The sequence below is a fragment of the Hypomesus nipponensis genome, chromosome 23, assembly GCF_054491055.1.
Source record: "Hypomesus nipponensis isolate SF chromosome 23, ASM5449105v1, whole genome shotgun sequence".
Classification (NCBI taxonomy): Eukaryota; Metazoa; Chordata; class Actinopteri; order Osmeriformes; family Osmeridae; genus Hypomesus; species Hypomesus nipponensis.
This window is the reverse complement of record NC_140383.1, coordinates 20,588,561-20,612,464: the sequence shown is the minus strand read 5'-3', so window position 1 is coordinate 20,612,464 and position 23,904 is coordinate 20,588,561. Positions and strand designations below refer to the sequence as shown.

General features: G+C 48.4%; 1 protein-coding gene across 13 annotated transcripts in view; it reads left to right on the top strand.

The window, feature by feature from the left end:
• Nucleotides 1–23,634, top strand: part of mycbp2 (MYC binding protein 2) — a 78,990-nt gene extending 55,356 nt beyond the window's left edge. For 5 of the 13 annotated variants that reach the window (XM_084688179.1, XM_084688175.1, XM_084688176.1 and 2 more), the window contains 32 exons: nt 1,727–1,951; nt 2,872–3,004; nt 3,106–3,231; nt 5,116–5,337; nt 7,327–8,988; nt 9,125–9,294; nt 9,455–9,699; nt 9,907–10,074; nt 10,314–10,471; nt 11,155–11,354; nt 11,554–11,703; nt 11,886–12,046; nt 12,668–12,824; nt 13,022–13,246; nt 13,375–13,440; nt 13,986–14,225; nt 14,565–14,654; nt 14,828–14,908; nt 15,868–16,134; nt 16,330–16,613; nt 18,010–18,106; nt 18,208–18,327; nt 18,508–18,609; nt 18,818–18,946; nt 19,022–19,154; nt 19,581–19,684; nt 19,888–20,076; nt 20,381–20,488; nt 20,850–21,059; nt 21,178–21,285; nt 21,621–21,786; nt 22,288–23,634. In XM_084688179.1, coding sequence (XP_084544305.1) covers nt 1,727–1,951; nt 2,872–3,004; nt 3,106–3,231; nt 5,116–5,337; nt 7,327–8,988; nt 9,125–9,294; nt 9,455–9,699; nt 9,907–10,074; nt 10,314–10,471; nt 11,155–11,354; nt 11,554–11,703; nt 11,886–12,046; nt 12,668–12,824; nt 13,022–13,246; nt 13,375–13,440; nt 13,986–14,225; nt 14,565–14,654; nt 14,828–14,908; nt 15,868–16,134; nt 16,330–16,613; nt 18,010–18,106; nt 18,208–18,327; nt 18,508–18,609; nt 18,818–18,946; nt 19,022–19,154; nt 19,581–19,684; nt 19,888–20,076; nt 20,381–20,488; nt 20,850–21,059; nt 21,178–21,285; nt 21,621–21,786; nt 22,288–22,403 — 6,612 coding nt within the window. In that variant the 3' untranslated portion in view covers nt 22,404–23,634. Of the gene's footprint in view, nt 1–371; nt 450–1,726; nt 1,952–2,871; nt 3,005–3,105; nt 3,232–5,115; nt 5,338–6,609; nt 6,718–7,326; nt 8,989–9,124; nt 9,295–9,454; nt 9,700–9,906; nt 10,075–10,313; nt 10,472–11,154; nt 11,355–11,553; nt 11,704–11,885; nt 12,047–12,667; nt 12,825–13,021; nt 13,247–13,374; nt 13,441–13,653; nt 13,777–13,985; nt 14,226–14,564; nt 14,655–14,827; nt 14,909–15,867; nt 16,135–16,329; nt 16,614–18,009; nt 18,107–18,207; nt 18,328–18,507; nt 18,610–18,817; nt 18,947–19,021; nt 19,155–19,580; nt 19,685–19,887; nt 20,077–20,380; nt 20,489–20,849; nt 21,060–21,177; nt 21,286–21,620; nt 21,787–22,287 lie in introns of those variants that run through there. The other 8 variants (XM_084688183.1, XM_084688184.1, XM_084688177.1 and 5 more) reach the window with 8 other exon arrangements.
• The last annotated feature ends 270 nt before the right edge of the window (nt 23,635–23,904 follow it).

The following is a 23,904-nucleotide window of genomic DNA, read 5'->3' as shown; positions in this document are numbered from 1 at the left end:
CCCCTTTTTTTGTTGTTGTCCAGACGTCTTCCTATATATATGATTTAAGTTTCACGTTTACAGCTACTTCAGAGTGATTCAAATTATATTCATCAAGATTTGCTAGCTTTGTTCAATTCTCTAAAATCAAACGCACGTTTCAAATGCCCTCACTGCAACTCGACACAACATGTCTGACAGCCTGCAAATTCCCTCACCTCGGTCTCTGCTCAGCAAGTCATATATTATTTTACGGTAAACGAAGACACAAAGCAAACCAGGAAAACAAAACCTTCCAAAAAAATACATCAACGCTTCCTCCCCCCTCCCCGTTTTTCTCTTTTCAAATGAACACCGGCTTTCTTGACTTGTCTTCCGATTCTGTCGTTCAGAGTGTCTTTAACGCTAGCCAAGGAGTCAGGGACATGGGCTTTTTATCGTGGACCCCCTTATCTATATTCCCAACACAGGTGAGTGTGTCTGCTGCAGAGCTGTGTAACACTTGGCTGCTCCATCCGTCTGTAACTTCCCAGTTCTTGTATGAAAGTCTGAGATCTTGACATGTATTAGTCAGAGGCCAGGGAGTTCACGTGAAACCACTGCTGCATGATTGTTTGTGTTTTTGTTTGTCTCTCCTATGAAGTTTGGACAGAGTTGAGAAGTAACCAACTACCATGTATTTGAGCTTAACTAGATGTCTAGACCAGTGGTTCTCAACCCTGGTGCTCGAGTACCCCCTGTCCTGCACGTTTTAGATGTTTCCCTGCTCCAAGACTCTTGAATCAAATGAATCGGTCGTTATCTAGTTATGCAGAAGCCTGTTAACAACCGTTCATTTGAATCGGGTGTGTTGGAGCAGGGAAACATCTAAAACGTGTAGGACAGCAGGAACTTGAGGACCAGGGTTGAGAACCACTGGTCTAGATTATCCCAGATGGCCGCCTGTGTGGCCTTCAGGCTGTCCTCTAATGATATTGCTCGCCTGAGATGCCACGTGCCAAGAAGATGGAACCTAGGCAGAGTTTATGTGTTGCATGGGGTTTAAACGTTGAAGCAGTCAGTTGCTTGAGGGATTGTATGATAAGGTAGACATGGCCCTCATGTGTCACACTGCAGTAACAGCATGCCTCCCTGTAGACCCGCTAGCCGTCCCACTTGCTCCTCTGCATCGATGTCACTTCCCTTGATAGGATTCCATTCTCCACTGGGTACTCCCCGGTCAAGATGTGTTGTAGCATGATGTATGGGCAACCATCGACACTCAGGATCGTTTCCCAGATACAGATAAAGCATTGTCTAGAAACAGTGTGCAGCTAATATGTAATGTACTGAGGACTAAGCTTCATCTGTGTCAAGGACACGAGGTAAAATGTGTGTGTTTCAGTGTGCGTTTCATAGAAACAACTATTGTTTTTCTGTGCTACTGCACTTTCATCACTTTGTGTATAACATATACAATGAAGGTTACAGTACACCATTAACAAATGGGAGTGGTATCTGTAGTCTAAATATGTTAGGATATTTGAAAAAGGGCAATTCGCAGCACTAAAGATGTGCTCTTTGGCAGATAACGACTTTCCAACCAATCTGTCCTTTCATCATTTTCGATCAATCCCTACTGGCACAGAATAACCATTCCTGGCTGATCCAAAACACAGGATCTGCCTTTAACTCAGTGCTGCTTGATTTAGTCGAAGTGTATGCTTACTTGCTCCCTCACCTAACCTGATGTGATTTCCCGTTGCAGGAGGCCAGGGGCCAATCGGAAGTGAGCGCTAAGGAGGTGAGCAGCGGCCTCTCTCACGAGTCTCCTGTGCGGGAGCAGAGCAGGGCGAGGCAGGGTGGGGGCCCTGGCCTTTATAAGGTAGTGAAGACCGGCCCGTCAGGCCACAACATCAGAAGCTGCCCAAACCTTAGGGGTATCCCCATTGGAATGTTAGTACTTGGCAACAAGGTCAAGGCCATAGGCGAGGTACGCACTTCACCCCAAAACTGCCTGACAATACTGTTCGTTCTATCTATGTGGCTGTTGCAAACTTCTTGAATAAACGTAAGCTTTTCTAGATCACTTTGAACAGTGCTGTAGTTCTTGTTTGGCAGATTTTCCCGCCTTTTTTTGTCTTGGGGAACAGACCGGGATAAAATTATGTTTCCCAGACCTATCTTGCTGTTTAAAGTGATTGAGTGGTGTTTGATGATTTAACTTCCCTTGGAGGGGGGGGGGGGGGGGGGGGGATTTTGGTTGTGGTTGTGTGTCCTCTATCTTTGCCTGCTGACGATCTCTTTTTAACAAACTCCAATGGCTACAGCATTTGCTGTCTTGAGGTATATCACATCAATTTTAGCTTCCATCTGTTTTCATCGATTATTCGTTTGTTGCAAGGAAATAAATACTGACGTTTGGATTGATGAAGTGCTGAAGCCATGATACTGTAAATAACACAATCTTTCCACCTTTATTTCTGGGATCTGCCTTGTCTCTGAGCCTATTTTCAATCCTCTAAACTCTCAAATCTCTGATTGGTGCCGCCTCCTCTGGACCTGGCCTTCTATTGGGTGATGTGGTGTGTCATGCTATTCTAGAACCTTCTCTGAACCTTCTCTGAAATGCCCTGTCTGACTCTGAGCTGTCCAAACCCCATTATCCACTAACACACTTCCTGCTATGTCTGCCCTTCCTCTCCAAACTCATAACTCGACAAAGCTCGAGAAACAAAACTGACCCATGTGTGTGTGTATATATATATATATATATATGAAATAAGGTACATTTGAGATTTTCTTTTTCTTTCCAATGAGCGTGACGGGATGTTTGCGTATGCGTGGATTTGTGTCGGACTGCTTGTGAAGATAAATGTTGTCTACTTTGTCGTGTGTTGTCGTTTACTCCAGGTGGTGAATTCTGAGGGCACCTGGGTCCAGCTGGACAAGAACAGTGTCGTCGAGTTTTGTGAGAGTGATGAGGGGGAGGCCTGGTCTCTGGCCCGAGACCGAGGAGGGAATCAGTACCTGCGCCACGACGAGGGTAAAACCAAGCACATACAATTTCAAAATTCTAAATGTCAAAATACTTAAGTTTTTATTTTATTTGTACAGACTCCACTAACAGGATCTGTCTCCTTCCAGAACAAGCCCTGCTGGATCCAGGGTCTCAGACCCCCCCTCCCAGCCCCTTCTCTGTGCAGGCCTTTAACAGGGCCACGGGGGCCAATGGGGCCCAGGGCTTTGACTATGGCCTTTCTAACAACAAAGGTAACGCCAACAAGGAAAGGAACATGGGTTGGTGTAGCCTGATGTTCCTAAACTTGAGGGAGGAACATGCAGTATGGATGAGTATAGAGTGGAGTATTGAGAGTTGATAGATGCCCTTTACAAACAAATCCAAGGTTTAAGCCATTTTGTTTTCACTTGTTCATCAGTTTCAGGAGACCGTAATGGGCTGGAACTGGTCTCTTTCTTTTTCCACCTTCTATTAATGAGAGGCCGAGTCAAGTAGTGGTTGTTAATTCATCCCTAACTAGTTGCATGACCAGTTGTCCTATAACTATTATTATTATTGTATTCAAATATTAATGATGGAAGCACCCTGAATCCTGATTAAATCATCATCAGCGCTTTATTTAATACACACGCTTGTAATTCGCTTTGTCAGAATGATTTGAACGGGACATCATCTGGACACGACTGTCTTTTGATGGAACCTCCCTGTTTTGTGCTCCTGTTTCTCCCTCCCTCTGCATCCACCACTCTTTTGTTTTTGACTTACCTGACTGCGTAATGTGGTTTGGTCGGACAGGCTCCTTCTTGTGTGCAGTCTGTCCAGTGGGAATGCCTGCCTCAAATATTTTAATGTCTATATACTTACAAAACAAAACGTTTGCACTGTATTGTGGATGGTACTGTTAAGGGAGAGGTCCATTCACATAATAGCTGGATCTTCAGTTATCTTAAACATGGTAAGAGACTTCTGCTCCAAGGATTCTAGAAGACAATGGCGTCCTCTTCCACTGACTGCGGTTGCTTAAGTGGAACATATTTTTCTGCATGAGCTCTGTAGCTGCATGTCTGAAGGCCATGATCCACTGGCACTTAGTTTTTGCCATAGTGAGTGTGGAGTTAGACGTAGCACATTTGTCCTTGTTATGCTTGCAGTGTTATGCTAGCTGTGTTATGCTAGCTGTGTTATGCTAGCTGTGTTATGCTACCTGTGTTATGCTAGCTAGTTTAGTTTGACCAGCCCATACTGATGTTGCTTATCCACTGATGCCCCTAGTAAACAGAGTGACAAATTTGTGCTTTGTTGGTGAATTGTTTTAGTTTTGGAACTGGGAATGTGATGCTGTCATTATGCAAACACAGCAATAATTATCTAACTAGCTAGCTATGCAGCTTTGATAGCTTGGAAGGGTGGTGAAACATGAATATAGATGCCAGTTGGTTGTCGCTCAATGACACAGTGGCGAAACGCAACATTTGCATAGAATTGGATTAGCTGTCTGTCAAGTGATTCCCAATGAAAATGAGTGATGGTAAAATGTCACCAGGCGTATTTAGCCTCTGAACGCTGCCAGTGGATCATGCCATTTATCACCCTGGAGTGGACTGTCACACCAACAAGGTTGCAGCGCGAGAGGACTAGCCTAACCCTTCAGAAGCCTCAGGCAGGGTCAGGTGGTCAGTCACTAACTTCTCCTCAAGTTCTGCATGAGTCTTCTCGTCACTGTCATTTACCGCTCCATGCCTTCAAATCACTGCTGTTTGTGTGCATGGGGCCAGCCATTGATGCGTCTGCCAGTCTACATCTGGACTGGGGGAAGGGGGGGAGGGATCTGCACCTTGTCCATGTGACACAACTTGGCCAGCCAATCACGGACAACCCCCACCCACCCTGTGACATCACCCATAACCCCATGTCTCTATAGTTTGCCCCCTTTCTTCCCCACCAATCCCCTCCTAACCCTTCCACACTTCTCAACCCCCTCCCTCCCTCTCGGACATTGCCTGTGTGGGAGATGATTGATTGATTGACTGATTGATCAATAGACGGTCTTAATGGTTAATGCTTACTGTTCTGTTCTCCCTGCCCTCAGACCATAGTTTAAGCTCGAGCCTCTCCCTTGTCTTCCGTATTCGCAGGTGACCGGTTGAGCGCCATACTGAATACCATTCAGCCCGGGCCCTTCCTCCCGGCTGTTCCCTCCTCCTCCTCCTCCTCTTCCTCCTCCTCCTCCTCCTCCGTACATGAGCAAGCCACCCAACCTCCCTCCTCCTCCTCCTCCTCCTCCTCCCTTGTCCACAGCCCATTTGTGTTTGGGCAGTCCCCCTCCCAACTGTGTCAGCCGCAACCACAGCTTCCGAGTAAGTCTGTCCGTCGGTCTGACAGTGTCGGCACAAGCTTGCACACTTACTTGGTGCTGGTCCTCTGCCTCCCCACAGCTTATCTAACCTCCTTGTCATTTGGTTTGCCTTTGCTCTCGACCAGTTTTCTTTGTTTTGGGGGCAGGGGGCTGATGATGACGCATAACATTGCTGTTATGTTTTGTTTACGTTTGTCTCTGGTTTATTTTCGTCTTCATCCCTTACCTTTTCCTGCTTTTGTGCCTTGCTACCGCTGCTTTACATCACTGTATCTCTCTCACTCTCTCTCTCACTCTCTGTCTCTCTCTCTCTCTCCTTTCCCCCCTCTTTGCTCTCTGTTGATGTCCCAATTCTTCTCCACAGCACATCCTGCTCACTTAAAATACATAATGCTTACTCCATGCTGTTTGGCATGTGCTATTTAGTAAGTGTGGATGGTTTATAACAATTCATACTCTACTGTTTACCGTCTTTCTTCTTCATTTCTTTGGATTGGCTATTTAAAACGGTGCCTCGCGGTTCTGTCTTCTCCAATCCATGTTTCTCAGTGGTCAAAACACAACATCATGAATTGTGGGAATGAAGCCGCCTTATAGTCAACAAGCCAACAAGAATCTTAAACGTATTGTGTGTACATGCTATAAAACGTTCCAAATGTAAGTGCCAGCTACTTGGGTTGCGATAAAAAGGGCCTTGACACCACCAGAGAAAATGCTTTCTCTGTCTTTCTCAACTAACCCTCCTCTTAAAATATAGATAGTTTGATAGCTAAGGAGTAAACTTTAAACCATGATTTCATTTCAAAGGGAATAGGTCTAAAATATAAGTATGGAGTTTTAGTGTATTCTAACCAGACAGTTAGCTCTCTACAACACCAGACCCTGTCTCCCTTTCCAGTTCATGCATCAGCTTATCGACTGTCTTCTTTCTCTGTTCCACTACAGTTGTCACCTCTCTGTCTCTATGTTCCCCTCTCTCTCCGCTCTCTTTCCTGGACTTCTCAACCTTTCTGACCGTCTGTCTCGGTCTTCGGTCGGTCTCCTTTCCTTTCTGCTTCCTCTGTCTTTCTGTTGCTTGTGTATTCGTTCCCTGACGTTTTTCGTCCCGATCTCTCTCGTCCCTTTTTTCATAATCTTCCTCCACTCCCTTCATCCCTCTCTTCTTTCGGCTCTCTCCTCTCCCACCTCCCTCCCCTCCTCCGTCATCCCACTCTCTCCCCCCCCATGTGTTGGCGTGCCTGTCTGCTCACCCTGCCGCTGTTTTCCGCCGTAGATGCTTCATCACGCAGCTTCGCTTCTCGTGAGCGCGTGCTCAAAAGCGGTGCGCCCGCCACGGCCGGCCACAGCTCGGCTCTCTCGTCTCTGGCCGTCAGGCACAAGGGTGGGTAAACGCTCCACGTACTCCTCCTTCAGACTCAACACGGCCTGGCTTTGGAACAGCTCTCTTGAGCAAATCCATAAAAGCTTTAGAAGAAGAAACGTTTCATTCACATGTCTGACAGCGCATCTGTTATATAATGGCGATATAATGAATAGGCTGTAGAGTTAAATAAACCGTATTAAAAACTAAAGGAAGTGGCTTGTACCTAAATAAGGTTAAGAGTTGGGTTAGGCCTGGCTTATCCATGATGGTTCATGCCAGCAGGATGGCTGTCATGACACAGGAGTTAAAGAGCATCTGTCTATAATCATAAACTACTAAATTACTAACTAAGCAACAAACGTTGAAACGGGCAATGTTTTTGTGACTATTTAAAAATTGTCATACCAAACACATCTTTTATTGTTTTTCATGTTTTAACATCGGTTTCTGTGGTGTCAGTTTCTGTGGTGTCGCTTTTTATTTATTATAATTTTCTCCATTAAACCTTTTCTTTTCTCCCTCAGAAATTGTGTTGTGACTAAGCTGACTGACTAGGCTATCTGGGCTACTGCTGTCTGTTGCACCTGGGTGGTTGGGACTAACTGTCTAACTATGTCAACCCCCTAGGCGACAGAGGGAACCTGGTGTCAGGGACGTACCCCATGTCCCCTGCCTCCAAACACCGCCAGGAGAGCCGCTCCCCGAAGCAGGAGGGCCGCGGTGGGCGCTCCTCGGACCAGACCCGGAGCAAGACCAGCGACGGGGGCCGCTCGGCCAGCGAAGCCCTGATCCTGAGGTCAGACACGGCCAAGCTGAGGTCGGACTCCCACAGCCGCTCCCACTCCCCCAACCACAACACCCTTCAGGCCCTGAAAGCCGACAGCCATGGACGGACTTCCGGCCTCCGTGCCGAGTCCCCCAACCCTGGTTCCCGCTCCACGTCTCCCAAGCAGAAGGGTCTGTCCTCCTCCCCAGGAAGATCCAGCCCCTCCAGCACCTCCCAGAATTCCTCCTCGGCGCACGCAGACAAGAACCTCCCCCCTAAGGTCAGCCCGTCGTCCAAGGCCCGGCTGGACCCGCCAAGGGAGAGGTCCAAGTCGGATTCGTACACCCTGGATCCAGACACCTTGAGGAAGAAGAAGGTTCCCCTCACCGAGCCCCTTAGGGGCAGGTCCACCTCCCCCAAGCCCAAGCTTTCCCCTAAAGACGTCTCCCCTAGAGGGGAGAGCAGCAACACGGAGAGCAGCAACGTGGAGAACCGCGCCCCGTCCCCCCACGTGACCCAGGAGGATCTCCATAGCGAGGTGGTGGAGGTGTGCTCGTCCTCGGCGCTCCTCTCCAACGACGAGAGCAACGAGGAGAACCTGGAGGGGCGCAGCGCCGACGAGGGCTCCTCGAAGGTCCACTTCAGCATCGGGAAGGCTCCCGTCAAAGAGGAGCAGGAGAGTCGCTCCTCCCCTAAGGTCAGCCGCAAGACCTCGAGCCGCCACGTCCGGCCCAAGAAGGACAAATCTGGTCCCCTGTTCAAAGGAGAGAGCTCCACACGCCTGGTGGAGCCGGCCAAGCAGGCCATGTCGCCCTCGGTGGCGGAGTGCGCCCGAGCGGTTTTCGCCGCCTTCCTGTGGCACGAGGGCATCGTGCACGACGCCATGGCCTGCTCCTCCTTCCTGAAGTTCAACCCGGAGCTGACCAAGGAGCACGCGCCCATCCGGAGCTCGCTCGGCGGGCAGGGCGCCGAGGAGAAGGAAAACAAGCTGAAGAACAGGCACTCCCTGGAGATCTCCTCCGCCCTCAACATGTTCAACATCGCCCCCCACGGGCCCGACATCTCCAAGATGGGCAGCATCAACAAGAACAAGGTCCTCTCCATGCTCAAGGAGCCACCGTTGCCCGAAAAGTGCGAGGACGGCAAAGGCGAGGCCGCGCCCTACGAGATGACCTCCCACCCCACCATGAGGGCCAAGTCCATCCTCCCGCTCACCCTCCAGCACCTGGTGGCCTTCTGGGAAGACATCTCCATGGCCACCATCAAAGCCGCCACCCAGAACATGATCTTCCCCAGCCCGGGCTCCAGCGCCATCTTGAAAAAGAAGGAGCACGAAAAGGACGGCAAGAAGTCGAAGAAGGAGAAGAAGAAACGGGAGAAGGCGGAGGTGCGTCCCCGCGGGAACCTGTTTGGGGAGATGGCTCAGCTGGCTATGGGCGGGCCTGAGAAGGACACCATATGCGAGCTCTGTGGGGAGTCTCACCCTTACCCCGTCACCTACCACATGAGACAAGCTCACCCAGGTTAAGACCCTGCTCATACATTTTGCGGTTCCGGGGGGAGGCTTATATCAAAATTAGACTTTTGAGAGTGTAGTGTACCTGGCCATAACCTCTTCCCTCCTTTGTACGTTTGTGCGTGTGTGTGTGTGTGCATCAGGCTGTGGGCGCTATGCCGGAGGCCAGGGTTACAACAGTATCGGCCACTTCTGCGGAGGTTGGGCGGGAAACTGTGGAGATGGGGGCATCGGAGGCAGCACCTGGTACCTGGTGTGTGACCGCTGCAGGGAGAAGTACCTGAGGGAGAAGCAGACAGCTGCCAGAGAGAAGGTCAGACTGCAGTCTCTGCACCTGTTATGCAACTGTCGATCTCTCTCTTTGTTTGTTTCGTTCCATGTGTCTCTCTTTGTCTCCTTGTATGCCAAGTATTGGTGTTTTCCTCTCACCCCCTTACCACAACCTGTTCTTGCCGCCTCCTCTTCCCCTCCAGGTGAAGCAGTCGAGGAGGAAGCCCTTGCAGGTGAAGACCCCCCGGGCTCTGCCCACCATGGAGGCCCACCAGGTCATCCGTGCCAACGCCCTGTTCCTGCTGTCCCTGAGCAGCGCGGCCCAGCCCAGCCTGCTGTGCCACCACCCGACCAGGCCCCTGCACTCTCAGCTGCCCTGCCTCAAGGAGGGCGTCTCCGACGAGCTGCCCAACAAGATTGGCTGCCTCTACCTCCAGACGCTGGCCAGGTAACAGAGATGAAGTTTCATACAGCATTAGTTTACAGAAAGACAAGGAAAAGGCTGAGTTTTAGCAAAAGAGGTTAACTACTATGTAAAGTTGAGGATTATTATTAAAAAAGGTCAAATTTCATAATCATAATACATTTGATCGAATCTAAGAAACAGTTGAATGTTCGTTCCTCCGAGTCACCGTCCTCCCCGTGGTTTCCCCAGGCAACACACGGAGAACTTCGGGAGCTACCAGGACGATAATCTGTTCCAGGACGAGATGAGGTACCTGCGCTCCACCTCCGTCCCCGCGCCCTACATCTCCGTCACGCCAGACGCCTGCCCCAACGTGTTCGAGGAGCCAGAGAGCAACATGAAATCCATGCCCCCCAGGTGCTTTCTGGTTCTTTGCCAATGTCTTCCAAATGTCCAAATCCATATTGACAAGCCAAGCAGCTAATGTGCTGGTGTACAATGCCATACCCGACTCGTCAAATGTGATCAAAATCGAGTCCTTTTTACACAATCAGTGTCACAAAAGGCCACATAATCCATCTAAGTCTCAGAGAAAACAATACCAATGTGCAATTTCTGTACTAACTTGTAGTTTTGGGGGATGTGTATCTCCCCAGTCTGGAGACCAGTCCCATCACAGACAGCGACACGGCCAAGCGTACCGTGTTCCAGAGGTCGTACTCAGTGGTGGCCTCAGAGTACGACAAGCAGCACTCGGCCTCCCCGGCCAGGGTGAAGGCCGTGCCCCGGCGCAGGGTCCACAGTGGGGACGCAGGTAGGATTAGGGTTATTCTCTTGCACAGTACATTTGCATTGAGTCATTTAGCAGACGCTCTTGTCCAGAGCGACTTACAGTAAGTACAGGGACATTCCCCCCGAGGCAAGTAGGGTGAAGTGCCTTGCCCAAGGACACATCGTCATTTGGCACGGCCTGGAATCGAACTGGCAACCTTCAGATTACTAGCCTGATTCCCTAACCGCTCAGCCACCTGACAGTAGATCTTACAACCTATTGTAATTTCCACCTCATTTGACACCACTAACGCAGTATAAATGACTGGCTGTACACATGCAAATGAAAGTTCATATTTCGAACAGGTTCCATTTTGGGGGTTGGAGGTTGAATCCATTGATACAACAAAGAACATAGTTAGTCTGTGTGTGACTGTACCCCCCTCTGGCTTCACTTGCTCTGAAAAATATTTCTGTAGTGTATATCTCCTAGTCAGCTTTCCCTAACCACAATGACCTGCCTCAAACATACTGCCTGAGTGAGGTGTGCCCCTTGTGCCCAAAAACCATATAACAAAACCCCAAAACAACTGATAATAATAATCAAATTGTAAAATGCCTACCCATAGCACCCGGTTGTCCCACTGGTTTACTAGGTGACATTGTAAGCTGAAGTACGTAATGTTGTCCCCCTCCTCTTCCGTCCGTTCCCCCCCCCCCCTCCAGAAGTGGGCTCCTCTCTGCTGCGTCACCCGTCCCCGGAGCTGTCACGTCTCATCTCGGCCCACGGCTCGCTCAGCAAGGGGGAGAGGAACTTCCAGTGGCCCGTCCTCGCCTTCGTCATCCAGCACCACGACCTGGAGGGTCTGGAGGTGGCCATGAGGCACGCCCTCAGGAAATCCGCTTGCCGGGTATTCGCCATGGAGGTGAGTCCCTGCAGCCTCTCTCTGACTTCCCCTGGTCGACAGTTATAGACAGTCCACTTTCTTTTCAGTGTTTCCTGTTTTACTCATCGTAGGTTTTATTTTCCCGGTCAACCGTGCGCCTATAATGTCAAGTTGTAGAACCCAAGAAATTGTGGTTGTATCTTCTGTTTACATGGGAACTTTTGTCTCCCCCGATCAGGCGTTCAACTGGCTTCTGTGCAACGTGATCCAGACAACCTCCCTACACGACATCTTGTGGCACTTTGTGGCCTCGCTCACACCCTCGCCCTTTGAGCCGGAGGAAGAGGAGGAGGAGGAGAACAAAGGGAACAAGGAGAATGTGGAACAGGTGAGGAACGAGTTCACTTGGTTCAACACTCAAGGCACCTGAAGTCTTTATTAGCTGGGGCACAGGGCCCGATTAAGGCTTTAGTTTTTTTATAGTCTCTGTTATTGCCGATTAACTCTTTGAAGCCACATAGCTTGACATTTTTTTAATTTAAAACTCCGTCTTCCCCCCCCCCCCCCCAGGAGAGGGACCTGGGTGTATGCGAGCACCCTCTGTCAGATATCGTGATCGCTGGGGAGGCCGCCCACCCCCTCCCCCACACTTTCCACCGCCTCCTCCAGACCATCTCTGACCTCATGATGTCACTTCCTAGCGGCAGCTCCCTGCAGCAGATGGCCCTCAGGTACGGTCTTCCTGTCTCCCAAACCGTCTCCAGATCCTGTTCTTTTGAAAACCAGAAACCGAGTGTGTTTAACACTCGGGCCGTTTTGTGTTTTCAAAAGCTAATTACTCATTGGCCCAGAGATTTCCTCAATATGTGTCATCATTTACCTGAGGTCTAGAAGGTACTAAAACAAGTTTTTGCAAGCCATTATACCTTCTATCTCCACCACTACATTTTAGAATTGTAAAACGTTGCATGGTGGATGTTATGTGCCAGTGGTTAGTCTCATCTACCTCTGGCTGCCCCACCTGTGCCTTTCATATTTGTGGTATTTGGGTTATTTTTTATGCAAACAGTGCAGTAATATTCAGCAGTCTGGCAGACCACTGTGGCACTTGAAGACGGGTACTTGATTCTTGCCGGTCTCAGTGTGAAGGATTGTTTGAACGTGATACAGTAGTATTATCGTTTGCTTATTGTACTGGGATTTCACCATGTTGAGTATTTAGGCATGTCAGGAATAAATATGTGTTCATATTAGAGGAAAAAGTGCATTGCCCAACTCCTGATACAGTTTAGCCTCTGGTTCCTCCTTTGGGAGATTGATTAACCCCTCACTACCCCCCTCCCCTCTACCAGGTGCTGGAGTCTGAAATTCAAGCAGTCAGACCACCAGTTCCTGCACCAGAGCAACGTGTTCCACCACATCAACAACATCCTGTCCAAATCGGACGACGGAGACAGTGAGGAGAGCTTCAACATCAGCGTGCAGTCAGGTTACGAGGCCATGAGTCAGGTGGGGACCTGGAGGGAAACACTGGGTTTCACTAGACTTTAAAAAGAGGGTTTATTAGAATAACTAACATCCAAGTACGTTAGTACATACAAGTACTAACCCTAACCCTAGCGTAGGCTTGCTACTTATTTTGTGGAATCATGATGTCATAACTAATCATAGTTTGATGTTGTTTCCTGTCTGGTGTGTGTGAACAGGAGCTGTGCCTGGTAACCTGTCTGAAGGACCTGACCAGCGTGGTGGACATCAAGACGTCTAGCCGTCCAGCCATGATCGGCAGCCTGACAGACGGCTCCACCGAGACCTTCTGGGAGTCCGGAGACGAGGACAAGAACAAGACCAAGAGCATCACCATCAGCTGCGTGAAAGGCATCAATGCCTCCTACGTGTCTGTCCACGTGGACAACTCCAGAGACATCGGGGTGAGGGCTTCCTTCGTAACACCGATTCCCTAAAACCACGTCGGTGGACCTCCTTCTTGACGTCTTGAATTATTTTATAGTGGTGCAGGAAAGCTTTCTCATATGCCACTCTCACGTTGAACCCACAGAACAAAGTGACGTCCATGACGTTCCTCTGTGGCAAAGCCTTGGAGGACCTCTGCAGAATCAAACAGGTTTGGCACCTCACTTTCTCGCTATCTCACTGAATATCTCTCTCTGTTCTGCTAACACTCCAAGAGATCAGAGCCCGTCTGGAGCCAGTCAGAAAAGAACCCAGCTGTTGAGGTTGAGCCAAAGCCAGTTGATCCTAGCTCATTTATAAAAAATAAAACTTGCATCACAATTTTTTTGGTGCCTTTTTAAACTTTTTTTTTTTATGGAGACAGTTGGAGAGAGAGACAGGAAAGTAGGGAGAGAGAGCGAGGGGAAGCAAATGCAGCAAATGACCCCTGGCTGGAATCGAACCCTGGGCCTCTGCTTTAAGGCCTGGCGGTACAGACTCTTGCCCGGTGAGCCACCTGGGCACCCTGATCCAAGCTGCTTTCTGAGCAGGAAAATGACCAAAATGATCTCCATCCCTCTCAGTCACTTTTGTTCTTCCTTAGTTTGATCAACTTTTTGTTAGAATGACCTGATCTCCCCCCCCCCTCTCTCTCTCTCTCTCTCTCTCTCTCTCTCTCTCTCTCTCTCTCTCTCTCTCTCTCTCTCTCTCGTGCAGGTGGACCTCGACTCGCGTCACATGGGCTGGGTGACCAGCGAGCTTCCGGGCGGGGACCATCATGTGATCAAGGTGGAGCTGAAAGGCCCAGAGAACACCCTGCGTGTGCGCCAGGTGAAGCTCCTGGGCTGGAAGGAGGGGGAGAGCATTAAGATCGCCGGCCAGATCTCCGCCAGCGTGGCCCAGCAGAAGAACTGCGAGGCCGAGACGCTCAGGGTGTTCCGCCTCATCACCTCACAGGTCAGTTTGCCTGTCAATCACGCCAGCTGGTAGCTCAATAGCAACGACGACAGCTTTTGGGGTTTCAGACTTGACTGAAACTTCCGCTCGACAGCAATAACAACAGAATCAATTTTGACTTACTTAGACCAACAAAAAAAAACGTTTCAGACGTGGAGAGTAACATGGCACTTAAAACCAACAACTACAGTGATTTGACAGAGACCTCCTGTAAAGGCTATGTTGTATCTTATATTGTACAGTGTAACCTATTGATTGGAAAAATATATACAATATTGGCATGTGACAGTTGGTGGCCATTTTGTTTTTAGACCTGAACTTTAATGTGTGTGTGTGCAGGTGTTTGGGAAGCTGATCTGTGGAGACGCTGAGCCCACGCCAGAACAGGAGGAGAAGAACCTGCTCTCCTCCCCAGAGGGAGAGGACAAGGTCAGCTCTCATCTTTTGACTTGAACTAGAACATTTACCTTTTACTGCTCCCTTTCAGTGACTGGACTTTATGCAGCACTTAGCCCTGCGCCTCATGGGTTAACCCCAATCTAGGAGTTGTTTCGTAGTGATGTTGCCGTTTTTCTGCCGTTTACACGTTTATTTGTCCTCAGGCACCGTCGGACGCAGACTTGAAGGAACACATGGTGGGGATCATTTTCAGCCGGAGCAAGCTCACCAACCTGCAGAAACAGGTGATTCAACTGATGCACAGGTTTATGCTCCAGGTGTTCTGAAATGTCTGCTGTTTATAGCACTACAATAGACCATACAGTGCTGTAACAGGTTAATAGTGCTGTGTTTTTCTTTAATATCTTCCATAAAACAGACAAACCTCAATAGCCAAATCCTGTGATGTGATATTGTTAAATTCAGTGAATTACCATGTTTTCACTGTTGCATATTTTTGCTGATGGTTCGTTTCATTGTAATTCGTAAGCTTGAGTGCATTTCAAGCCAGTCGTTGTTTTCAAGGTGGCTACCACTTGATTTTTTTCATTAGTAATACTAGTGTAACAATGCTTAAGAACAATCATCTTTTACTTCACATGGACTGTAGCCTATAGTTCTGTTCTGAGCCACACGTAAACATTAGGGGCTTAGCCCAAACTTGTGTCCTAATATCCGTTTGATCTGAATGTAGATAGGGACTTCAAGACGAAATGCGAGCATGGCAAGCTAGCAAGCAAGTTTTCCTTAAATTAATTTGAGCCCAAAATAAAAACAATTGGAGCTTTAATGTAATATAAACATTACGTTGAACTTGTTATATTTGTCAAATGTATGTAACTATGAATAGTTATATTTAACTTGAATGTATCAGTTTTTTACATTTGTATAGTGTATTTGTAAAATGATGATACTAAGGCTCAGTCCCAATGTCCCCCCTAAACCTTAAGCCCTGAACCCTCATACTTGAAATTGCCTAGTAAGTGATTGAGTGCAAGATGCTGCAAGGGCTTAAAATGCTATAATTTGAAATGTAACAGCATGGGTCGTTGTAGTGAGAGATAACATGAGCAGGGCTGAATCAGCAGTGTAGTATCATAACAGTGTAGTAACTGTACTTGCTGTCATCTTTGTGCATTGTTGAACTGACTGTGTCAGGTACATAACCCTATCCCATTGTGACACATGCCACCTCCTTCCCAAGGTGTGTGCACACATCGTCCAGGCCATCCGTATGGAGGCCACGCGTGTCCGGGAGGAGTGGGAGCACGCCATCTCCAGCAAGGAGAACGCCAACTCCCAGCCCAGCGACGACGACGCCTCCTCGGACGCCTACTGCTTCGAGCTGCTGTCCATGGTCCTGGCGCTGAGCGGCTCCAACGTGGGCCGCCAGTACCTGGCCCAACAGCTCACCCTGATGCAGGATCTGTTCTCCCTGCTGCACACGGCCTCACCACGTGTACAGAGACAGGTGGGGGTGGACACATGCACACACGTGTGAATGTCCGTAAATGTTGCACAGGACAGAAATATGGGGTTCTAAATGTGTCGGGCAAGTTAATAGCAGTGAAAAGGAGTCTCTACCACCGTCTGTTTGGCAGTTTACTCACCCTATCTTCTTAACCTTCCAAACTGACCTTTGACCCCTTTATCTCCCCCCCCCCAGGTGACCTCTCTCCTCAGGCGCGTCCTCCCGGAGGTCACCCCTGTGCGCTTGGCCAGCATCATCGGCGTGAAGGCCCTGCCGCCGGCCGACATCAGCGACATCATCCACTCCACGGAGAAGGGAGACTGGAACAAGCTGTGCATCCTGGACATGTTCCTGGGCTGCATCGCCAAGGCGCTCACCGTGCAGCTGAAGGCCAAGGGCACCACCATCGCAGGCACGGCCGGCATGGCCGCAGGCAAGGGGGTCACCACCGTCACCCTGCCCATGATCTTCAACTCCAGGTGGGTTTAAAGAAGGATTCCCCTCGACTTCAGCCACGATGGACTGACTTACAAGGGAAACTACTGCGCTTACTGAAATATGATATATATATATATATAATCACTGATATATTCATCAGTGATTGTAATTTATTTCCCAAATCACAAGGCCATCTATCATTCATGGGGCACTATGCCATGTAAACCGTAAGGACTGCTATTGCGTAAACGTTTAGGTTGTTTGTGAGAGTCTTGGCACAGCACAGGATTACCAAATCAAAGCTCTAGGTTGCTGATAGAAAACTGTGATTACTCATTAAAGACCAGGGTCATTTCGACATACTGTACATAGTTCCCCTGTGAGACAATACACCATCAATCAATGCTGTCAGCGTCCAAGTTGTAATAGAAAGAATATTTGGCTACATGAAAATGCGATCGGGGATCTCAACATTGGCAAACTTCCATCTCAACCCCATAAATTTAGGTTGTCTTAAATCTCTGAGTAGTTACCCTGCTTAAATCATTTCAGGCAACCCCACATGTTTTAACAGATTGGTTATAGGCATTAGTCACTTTCTGTATTATGCTATTATTCCACCCACTTGATGGATCCGGACTCACCGATTTCCAGATCAATTGTGAAACTAAATCGTTGTAATTTTGATACGACACACTAGTGCCTTAGCTGGTACCCCAGTGCCTTAGCTGGTACCCCAGTGCCTTTGTGGTTCCTTGTTCGCGCCCTGAAAGTTTGTACAAGTGTCTCACCGAATGGGTGGAGGGTTATCCGTAATTAATAAAAAGCAACGTCGGTCAAAGCCATGCTTTTTGTCAAATAAACCATATCACTCCGAAGAAAAAGTTATCCACCATTTACATTTAGTCATTTAGCAGACGCTTTTATCCAGAGCGACTTACAGTAAGTACAGGGACATTCCCCCCGAGGCAAGGAGGGTGAAGTGCCTTGCCCAAGGACACAACGTCATGCGCGCTGGCTGGGAATCGAACTGGCAACCTTCAGATTACTAGCCCAATGCTCTACCCGCTCAGTCACCTGACTCCGTGAACCATGAATCTGTCATTCATAAACGGGCCCAAGAGACACAGAAACATGCCTTGCCATGGCTGTGGATACAAGAGACCCCCACATCCAATACAACTGCATCCCCTATCTAATAGGGCTAGACACAGTGTTCACCATAGGACAGAACCCTAAAGCAAGCAGAAGTTGAATTTGTGTGCCTGCTACCTGCAAGGCATTCTACTGTTGTCTCACATATAGACAGTGCTTCTCAAAATGTGTGTCTTCCCGTGAAGTCTTTAGAGCTGTCACCTCTGTTGTGAGGCAACAGTGCTGTGCTAATAACCTATGAATGGATATCTAATAAGCTCATTCCTGTCCACTCATGTGCAGCTACATCCGGAGAGGGGAGAGCCATTGGTGGATGAAAGGCTCCACCCCTCCACAGATCGCTGAGATCATCATCAAGCTGGTCAAGGACATGGCTGCTGTGAGTACACTGGGGGATATGCTCTTTTTAGAAGAAGAAGAAAAAACGTTTAGCCCTAAAACAAACTTGCTCACCGACGTGTGTGTGTGGTGCTTTTCCAGGGCCATCTGTCAGACGCATGGTCGAGAGTGACGAAGAACGCCATCGCGGAGACCATCATTGCCCTGACCAAGATGGAGGAGGAGCATCGTTCCCCCGTTCGCTGCATCGCCACCACGAGGGTACGCCGCGCTTCCCGTGTCAGCGTCGCACCGCGTGTGTCAGCTCCAACTGTGCACGCGGTGTGCGTGCACGATGATATTGCCAAGCCGTCATTAGCAGTTGCTCTTCATCAAGGGGATGAGAACTCCCCAGAGTCTGATCTCTACCTCTCTCTCTCTCTTCCTTCCTCCGTCCCTCAGCTGTGGCTTGCCCTGGCCTCCCTGTGTGTACTGGACCAGGACCACGTGGACAGGCTGTCCTCTGGACGCTGGATGGGCAAAGACGGACAACAGAAACAGATGGTAAGGCCCTCTATCAAGTGAAGGTGGTACATTTCCCCTACAGATTGCATGCGGGTCAACTCTTGTTATCAGTGACCTTCGCACTTTGTAAAGCTCTCTCTTGGAAGTCGCTTTGGAGAAAAGCGTCTGCTTAATGAATAAATGTAAACTCAAGGGGACCGACCTCGTTAGTGAAAATCTGCGGTCTCGCTCGTTCTCTTCCCCGTAGCCCATGTGCGATAACCACGACGACGGCGAGACGGCCGCCATCATCCTGTGTAACATGTGCGGGAACCTGTGTACCGACTGCGACCGTTTCCTCCATCTGCACCGACGCACACGTTCTCACCAAAGACAGGTGAGATATAAGCACGGGGGTGGTCTGAAGATCCCATGAGCCGAGTCTCACTGTATGTTCCCTGCCCTGTCCCAGGTCTTCAAAGAGGAAGAGGAGGCCATCAAGGTTGACCTCCATGAGGGTTGCGGCAGGACCAAGCTGTTCTGGCTCATGGCTCTGGCTGACTCAAAGACCATGAAGGCCATGGTGGAGTTCAGAGAGCACACGGGTATAAACACCTGTGACACTGTCACACCAACACCGCACATGGAATGGCACTAGATTATGCGACTTTTTGCAACAGCGAGCACCAATCATAAGAAATGTCAGCGTTCAGGTCTCAAAAGCAACGTTCATGTTGTAAGAATTCTACCTTTCCAAACATTTGTAGCTACGCCCGTCACGCATCACATTGCATCATCTCTCTCGAATGAGGGCCTCCAAATGAAGTAGCTCACATCTGCAGGGAAATGTTCATTATCATTGGCAAACTGATTCTAACACTTGGAATAATGTGGTTTAGTTGGAAAAATAAGAACTGTTACCCAACTAACCCTTTGAACCCCCATAGTCTAGTCGTGTAGAGTTTCTGGCCTTCAGGTAGACCCCCGTAGTAGCTGTCACCTGCTTTTTACACCTTTTGTCTCTGCTGCAGGTAAACCAGCCTCCAGTAGCTCTGATGCCTGCAGGTTCTGCGGCACCAGGAACGGAACCGAGCTATCTGCTGTGGGCAGTGTCTGCTCAGACCCAGACTGCCAGGTACAGAACCACTTTGGTTCCTTCTCAACCACACTTCCTCCGCTCTTCCCAATGTGGTTCAACCACTCCACTCCCTGTTATATACCTTCAACCTAGTCAGTATATGACTGATGTCCAAGAAGGATCTAAGCTTGCCTGTACACAACCTGCTTTAAAAGTCCGACTCACATTTAGCTGTGCTGTGGCATCTGTGGCACCCACAGGAGTATTCCAAGATGGCGTGCTGCAAGACGCACCCGTGTGGCCACCCCTGTGGCGGGGTGAAGAACGAGGAGTCGTGTCTCCCGTGTCTACACGGCTGTGACAAGAGCATGGGCTGTCTCAAGCAGGACGCGGACGACATGTGTATGATCTGCTTCACCGAGGCGGTCTCTGCTGCTCCCGCTGTCCAGGTAGGAGCGCTTCATTTGGCTGGAAGGATTGGTCGTTTGGTTGGTTGGTTGGTTGGTTGGTTGCATAACGGAGAACAGCTTAAGTTTTATTCATGTCTTGACTGTAGTGACAGATGGTTGATTAGACGCAAAGAGACTAAACGAGAAATTCTAAACGTGCGAATGGAACTCCAGTCTGTGGGGTTTTACATATTGCATACACCTATACCAGCTGCCCTTTGGAGCTGCTGGTATGTTTTTTGTTTTCAGTGTGGAGCTACTGATGTCTAAAGAAAGGGTTCTTCTTGCTTTGGTTTGTTCCCAGCTGGACTGCGGCCATGTGTTCCACCTCCAGTGTACCCGCCGGGTTCTGGAGAGCCGCTGGCTCGGTCCCAGGATCACATTTGGCTTCATGTCCTGTCCCATCTGCAAGGTAGATGTGTAACCTGATACATAAAGGATGAGGATATTGACTACAGAACAAGGGCATGAAAACGATCCGATCCCTGCTTTCAAACCTTTTTAGTGACAGTGTGACTTTTCAGATTGTTGACTGTTCAGATTTGAATGGCCTCTCGCTACTTAGTTTTTAAAATTTGAATTTGAATAAACAACTGTTCTAAAATAAACTCCAACCTTCTTTCACCATCCATGCCGTGCTGAAGTCCCCTTACATTTGGGACTAGGTCCCGACTTGGCTAGCCGGTTCCTCTTGCCTTTTACTGATGACCGACCGCTAGGCTAACAAGGTTCCACACATCTCGTGTGTTGCGTTCTCCCACCTTCTCGCACAGAACAAGATCAACCATGCTGTGATCAAAGACCTGCTCGACCCCATCAAGGAGCTTTTTGAGGACGTGAGGAGGAAGGCCCTGATGAGGCTGGAGTACGAGGGGCTCCACAAGAGCGAGGCCATCACCACTCCCGGAGCGCGCTTCCACAACGACCCCGCAGGCTTCGCCATAAACAGATATGCCTACTACGTCTGCTTCAAGTGCAAGAAGGTAGGCAGAAATACAATGGAGATGATGTTGGATTGACCCTGAGGGTAGACAGAGGCTCATATAATGGTCTAAAGGGATTGGACTGGATGTAATGCCTCCCATTGACACTTGTTGTCAGGCTTATTTCGGTGGCGAGGCCCGCTGCGATGCCGAAGCAGGGCAAGGAGATGACTACGACCCCAGCGAACTCATTTGTGGCGCATGCTCGGATGTGTCCAGGGCTCAGGTGGGTGGAAGAGGCACAGCCTCAGGAGAGCTGTGGAACACACTAACATATCCACACCTGTGTACCACAAATACACAATTTGTTTTTTTTAATAAACATGTTCTGCTTAATGTGTTTTATAATAGTACCGTAATGTTCAGACTTCCTGTCTTTATTGCTACTTCGCATTGTTAAAGGGTCATACCCAATTATATTATACATGTTAAACACCACTGGTATGGTTTTAGTCATGCTGCCAATACAGGAAAACAACAAAATGTTCACATCCTTGTGTGTGTGTGTGTGCGTGTGTGCGTGTGTGTGTGCGTGTGTGTGTGTGCGTGCGTGCGCCCCAGATGTGCTCCAAGCACGGGACAGACTTTCTGGAATACAAGTGTCGCTACTGCTGCTCAGTGGCTGTCTTCTTCTGCTTCGGCACCACCCACTTCTGTAACGCCTGTCACGATGACTTCCAGAGGATGACCAGTGTGCCCAAGGAGGAGCTGCCTCACTGTCCTGCAGGTACACAGTCATCCCAGCCACCACTTCACCTCACCCGGAGGGTCGGCCCGTGGTGTCGTCTACACACGTGCACGTACATGCGCTACACATACCGTATGCCCACCAAATGCCACACAGGTATACTGAAAGCCCAGAAGATTTTCCTCAAAGCTCACTTTGAAATATGCAGTGATACACGAGTAAGGGTACAGCACAGGGAGGGGCGGAGCTTTGTATGTTGACAGTATATATACACGACTTCGTACGAAACTACACCACTGGGGTTAATTGACTGATTGTCTGATCGAAAAATACCCTCAGATGTTTTTCACCACAGCAACTTTCTTGCAGACACACATACACAACACACACACACAGCACTTGGTTTCCGCTTGGTTTTTCATGTAAATGAATGGTCTTTGGCCATCTTAAGGGGGTCTAGTGGAAAATCCAAGCTTTGTACTGACAATGTGGGAGGCAGATAATGTCAAGCCACAGTCCTCATTTCTCTCCCTTCCTCAGGTCCCAAAGGCAAGCAGTTGGAGGGCACAGAGTGTCCCTTGCACGTGGTGCATCCACCCACCGGTGAGGAGTTTGCCTTAGGCTGTGGCGTGTGCCGGAATGCCCATACCTTCTAAACTACCAGGGACCGGGACCGGTACCCGAACACCAGTCTACTGTGACCGCAGGCTGATTGCTGATCGTTGAAAGCTTAGTCTTCAGCCTTCTTGGTTCTCGTTGTGTTGTCAGATTGCCCTTGGACCAGGCTTCATAGCAAAGTACCCCTGCTCTGCTATACCGAGGATGCCCTGTCTGCCACAGATATACTAAAGAACCTAAGGCTTTAGTGGACTTAAAGCAAAGTCCTCCTCGACGAAAAAAGAAAACGATTTAAAAAGAATTTTAACTTGTGACGTGTTTGCATGCGGCCGTTGTATCTTCTCGGCTTCCATAGACACACCTGATCACTGAAGTGTAACAATGTATTGAAGATTTAAAAAAATATATTGAATATGAAATGAATTTGCTTAAAGGCAACTGTGGATGACCTTGGATATAATAGAGAAAAAAAATGACAGGCCGTATTTCCAGCTTCCTAACTATGAATTCAAAAATATTGTTGTACGTAAAATGACTTTTTTTCGTAATCCTGTACAGTATTCTCAACTGTCAAGTGCATCATGGGTTGACGGACAAAAATAGAGATAAGAATGTCATGTTGGGAGGAAAATAGTGTACGATTTATCTAATCTTGTATATAATGATAGTATCCAAAATAGCTGTATTCCGAAGTTGCTACTCAACACTTCAGTCTCGTTTGATATTCTGGGTTATGTTTTGAGCCAGAACTTTTAATGAAGTGCAATACTGGGTGTGCCTCCTATCTTGCAGCTGTTTAACCTATGGAATGTATGTCAATAAAAGCCACTGTACATTTTTATACAGTAATAGACAGCCCCCCCCAATCTGAAAACTAAGGGTAGCGTTGGCTATGTATGAAGGTCGATGTGATCCCCACTTTTTCCAATTCGTCAATCAAGTAAATGTGGAACATAGAATACCCTTTTCTGTCATTTATAAAAACAACTTGATGGTTGAGTAGGTACAGAGGCAAGCATTGAATGGAGTGATAACTGAACGTTTTAGAAGGGCCAGCCTTCACACCAAATATTAAAAGAATTGTGAATCTGTAAGGCTATTCCATGTGTAGGAGGCAAACGGGTGGGTGGGGTTTGAGAATGGGAGTGTGATATAAAAAAACAGCTGCTGTTATAAAAAGCTTAATACTTGTGAATCTGCTGTGTAATATCTGTGGTGGATGGAGTTGAATGGTAATAAACCAGGTTCTCTGTTTCGCAAGGTACATAAGAGTGTTGTTTTTATTTCATGGGCCATTTGTTCATTATAAAACACGTTTTTACGAATATTGATTGAGGGACTATTTACTGTTGCTATGGGTTATTTATATGTTTTTATGTTTTTTGTCTATATGTTTTATTATTTCCAAGGAAAACCGATACCGGCAATATCTTCACGTAATTCCATGCTTTTGAGAATGCGTTTGGATACAATTTTTGGAGATTGTGCACAGCCCACAGTCAGTGTTGCCCAAGATATTCTCACCAGAAGTTTTTATTG